We start from the raw sequence: 2800 nt of genomic DNA, 5'->3' as shown, positions 1-2800 counted from the left end.
CGTTGATTCCACTACATGGTAAAAACCTCTATTTCTCTATTTTGAGGATAAAAAACCATATGGCTAAAGCAACATAGTTATTTCATTCTAAAAGTTTACCTTTTATATTCATAACATGTCAAAGAATCTTGTTGAAAATATTTTGTTAGGTTGAATAGGAAGAAGTTGCCTTTTCAGGGATTTTTTCGAAGTTTTTTTCATATGCTTTCGGGACAAAACTGTCAAAAACTAAAAAAATAGGCACACAATAAACTTAATCTGTGACAAGGAGGTTAGAGCGAGAAAATAAATCGTCAAAGAGTGAATCATTTTTAAAGGTTAATACAGGTTAATATGGAAATTTAATCGAGCACGTAGATTGGCTTGTTTTTGAAAAATTATTATACTAGAAAGTATATTATTTTGGAAAATATGGAAACTTTACGTACGACGAAACATTTTCTTTGACGAGATTTTCTATGCGGAAAATGTGACCTGGAAAGAGCAGTAAGGTTGCATTGTTGTAAATTTTGAATGGCTTTTTGTACAGTTATTAAGTGAAAAATTAATTTGAATGACGTGATTTGCACAGTAAACATGGGCAACTGGCATCATTCTTTTCACATACAGTTGACGTTATTCCATCATCACAAAACTCGTCAAACGCATTTAAAAGAGTTAGATAGGAATCGGAACCATCCATATAATGAACATAGTCAGCTACAATTTGATCGGACATCCCTTTCAGTCTTTTCTCCTCTTCTATTCTACCAGGCATTACCACTATGATTGTTGATAACCATTAAACGATCCATGGGCACTTCATCAACAAGACACACCACCTTTTGTCGGACTCTACTCTACTGAGAGCTGTATAGGTAGTGCCTAACGATAAAGATTCCATGAAAGTTTTCTGCTGTAATTTAACGCGCATGTGCGTAGCTGGTTTACCTTCTCCAATCGTCATTCCTTGACTTTTAGCAATAGGAATACTATATGCAGCAAGTAGTGGAAATCCAGTGCGCGAACAGCTTTGATGAGCGTCACATCTAGACTTCATTGGGACAATCGGTACCCATTTAGGATGTTCTTCATTCCAAACAGGTCCATTATAACCTTCAAAATGAACAATAATAGCATCTGGTGGTGATGGTGGACAGCACCCATCTGGGTAGAGAATAGCGATTACTGTGCCGATTGCTCCATTATTATTCAAACCAAAAGTAGTCAAAGGACCTTGGTTCTTTGTAAGCATAACAGGACAACCGACAGCAATGAAGGAAATTCCTGGTATTTGTCCCATTTGCTTTTGACCACTTGTTTTATGACATGTTCCTCTGCCTTCTGTGCAGGGGATCGTGGCCACAGGAACACGCAATCTTGAAAGTTTTTCACGGTTCTCATCAAATACTTCTTGCCAAGTTTCATTTAGAGTGATAACACGACCGTTGTCAAAGTCTTCTCTGTCTTTCTGAGTCATATTTGGTTCGTACTTTGAATTAATGTCGAGCCAATCTTGTTGGGTAATATTTCCGGAACGTATTCGCAGGAGTCTTTCAAGAAGGGTCTTTTGATCAGGTTTTTGGCGCATGGTTTGCGTTAATAAAACACATTTTTTAAAACTTCTATAAATTGCATGTCCTTTCAAGTTTTCTGGGGTAGGTTTTTTACTTGGTTGAATAAACAAATCGTTCCCTTCAATGGGGCCTAGTTGCCCGAGGTCCCCAAAGAAGTTTACGACTGGAATATTCCCAAAATCTTTCTCAAAGTCCTCGGTTGCTTCCATAAATCTTTGGTTACACCATGCCAACAACCTCGGAGAGTACATAGATCGTTCGTCCATGTTCAACGTGTACAAACCATGATTTTGGGTTTCATTGTTAAATCCAATCAGTGTTTGTAATTTTCTTTTCTGCTGGCTGTTCATTGGATGACTTGTAATGTCGACAGTACTTCTTTCCTTTTTTGTCATAAAAGGAATTGGTGTAGTGCTGTGTAGAGTTCGCCCATCTGGAATTAAATTGGAAGCAGCACCAGTTGGCGCAATATTGAGAGTAGATCCATTGCGTCTGAATAACCTCCTAGTAATATAGGTGATTGCGTTGATCGTGAATGTTTTACCAGTACCTCCATAGCCTTGAACAAGAAGTCGTAAAGGTTCCGAATTATCAGTACCTGCAGCAACACTGAGAAGTTTTTCTAGATTCATAGCAATTATGACACGCTGCAAAGGATTAGCATACAACAGATTGATAACTGGAAGATTGTAGTTGTTAAGATGAGTGGCAATTCTTTCCTCTACTTCTTCATATTTGTCCTGAAGCCAAGTTTTGGTATTCTCTGGCCAATCGTCAGAACCAAAGCATTCTTTTGCATAGGCATTCCAATCAAATTCAGGACCTCCATCGAAAAGATTAGCTTCTCCAATAATAGAATCAAAATTCACATTGTTGTTGAGCCTTATATCTCTCAGTAGTGCTTCACCTAGTCTCAAATCGTTATAATTTGAATCTTGAGATGACTGCTGAGAATCTTGAGATGCTGGTTGACTTAGCTGCACATCTTGACTTTCTTGGATTTGATTTTCATCGTTTCTGTTTCTGTTTCTACGCCTTTCCCTCTCTTGTTTTTTGTCATATTTAAGCTTTGATAAATATATAATTTCCTTCAAGAAGTCGGGACAATCCGGATCATCGTTGAGAAATGCAGCAAGTGCATCTGAAAATTGTTCATTCATCTTCATCCTTGAGATCCTCAGGCGATTCCCACGTTCCTTTTGAATAGATCATGAGTTGAGATTTGCAACAGTCTTCAGAAAGTG

General features: G+C 37.8%; 1 protein-coding gene across 1 annotated transcript; it reads right to left on the bottom strand.

The window, feature by feature from the left end:
* Positions 1-781: 781 nt before the first annotated feature.
* On the bottom strand, positions 782-2188 carry LOC136822099 (uncharacterized). The gene has a single exon (XM_067078313.1). The coding sequence runs from the start codon at positions 2186-2188 to the stop codon at positions 782-784; it is 1407 nt and encodes a 468-aa protein (XP_066934414.1).
* Between the last annotated feature and the right edge of the window lie 612 nt (positions 2189-2800).

The sequence above is a fragment of the Clytia hemisphaerica genome, unplaced genomic scaffold (genome assembly GCF_902728285.1).
Source record: "Clytia hemisphaerica strain Z4C2 unplaced genomic scaffold, Clytia hemisphaerica genome assembly, whole genome shotgun sequence".
NCBI lineage: Eukaryota > Metazoa > Cnidaria > Hydrozoa > Leptothecata > Clytiidae > Clytia > Clytia hemisphaerica.
This window is presented reverse-complemented; position numbering and strand designations above follow the sequence as displayed.

Coding starts and splice junctions, on each gene's coding strand:
- LOC136822099 (XM_067078313.1), bottom strand. CDS start 2,188: ATGAATCTAGAAAAACTTCTCAGTGTTGCTGCAGGTACTGATAATTCG.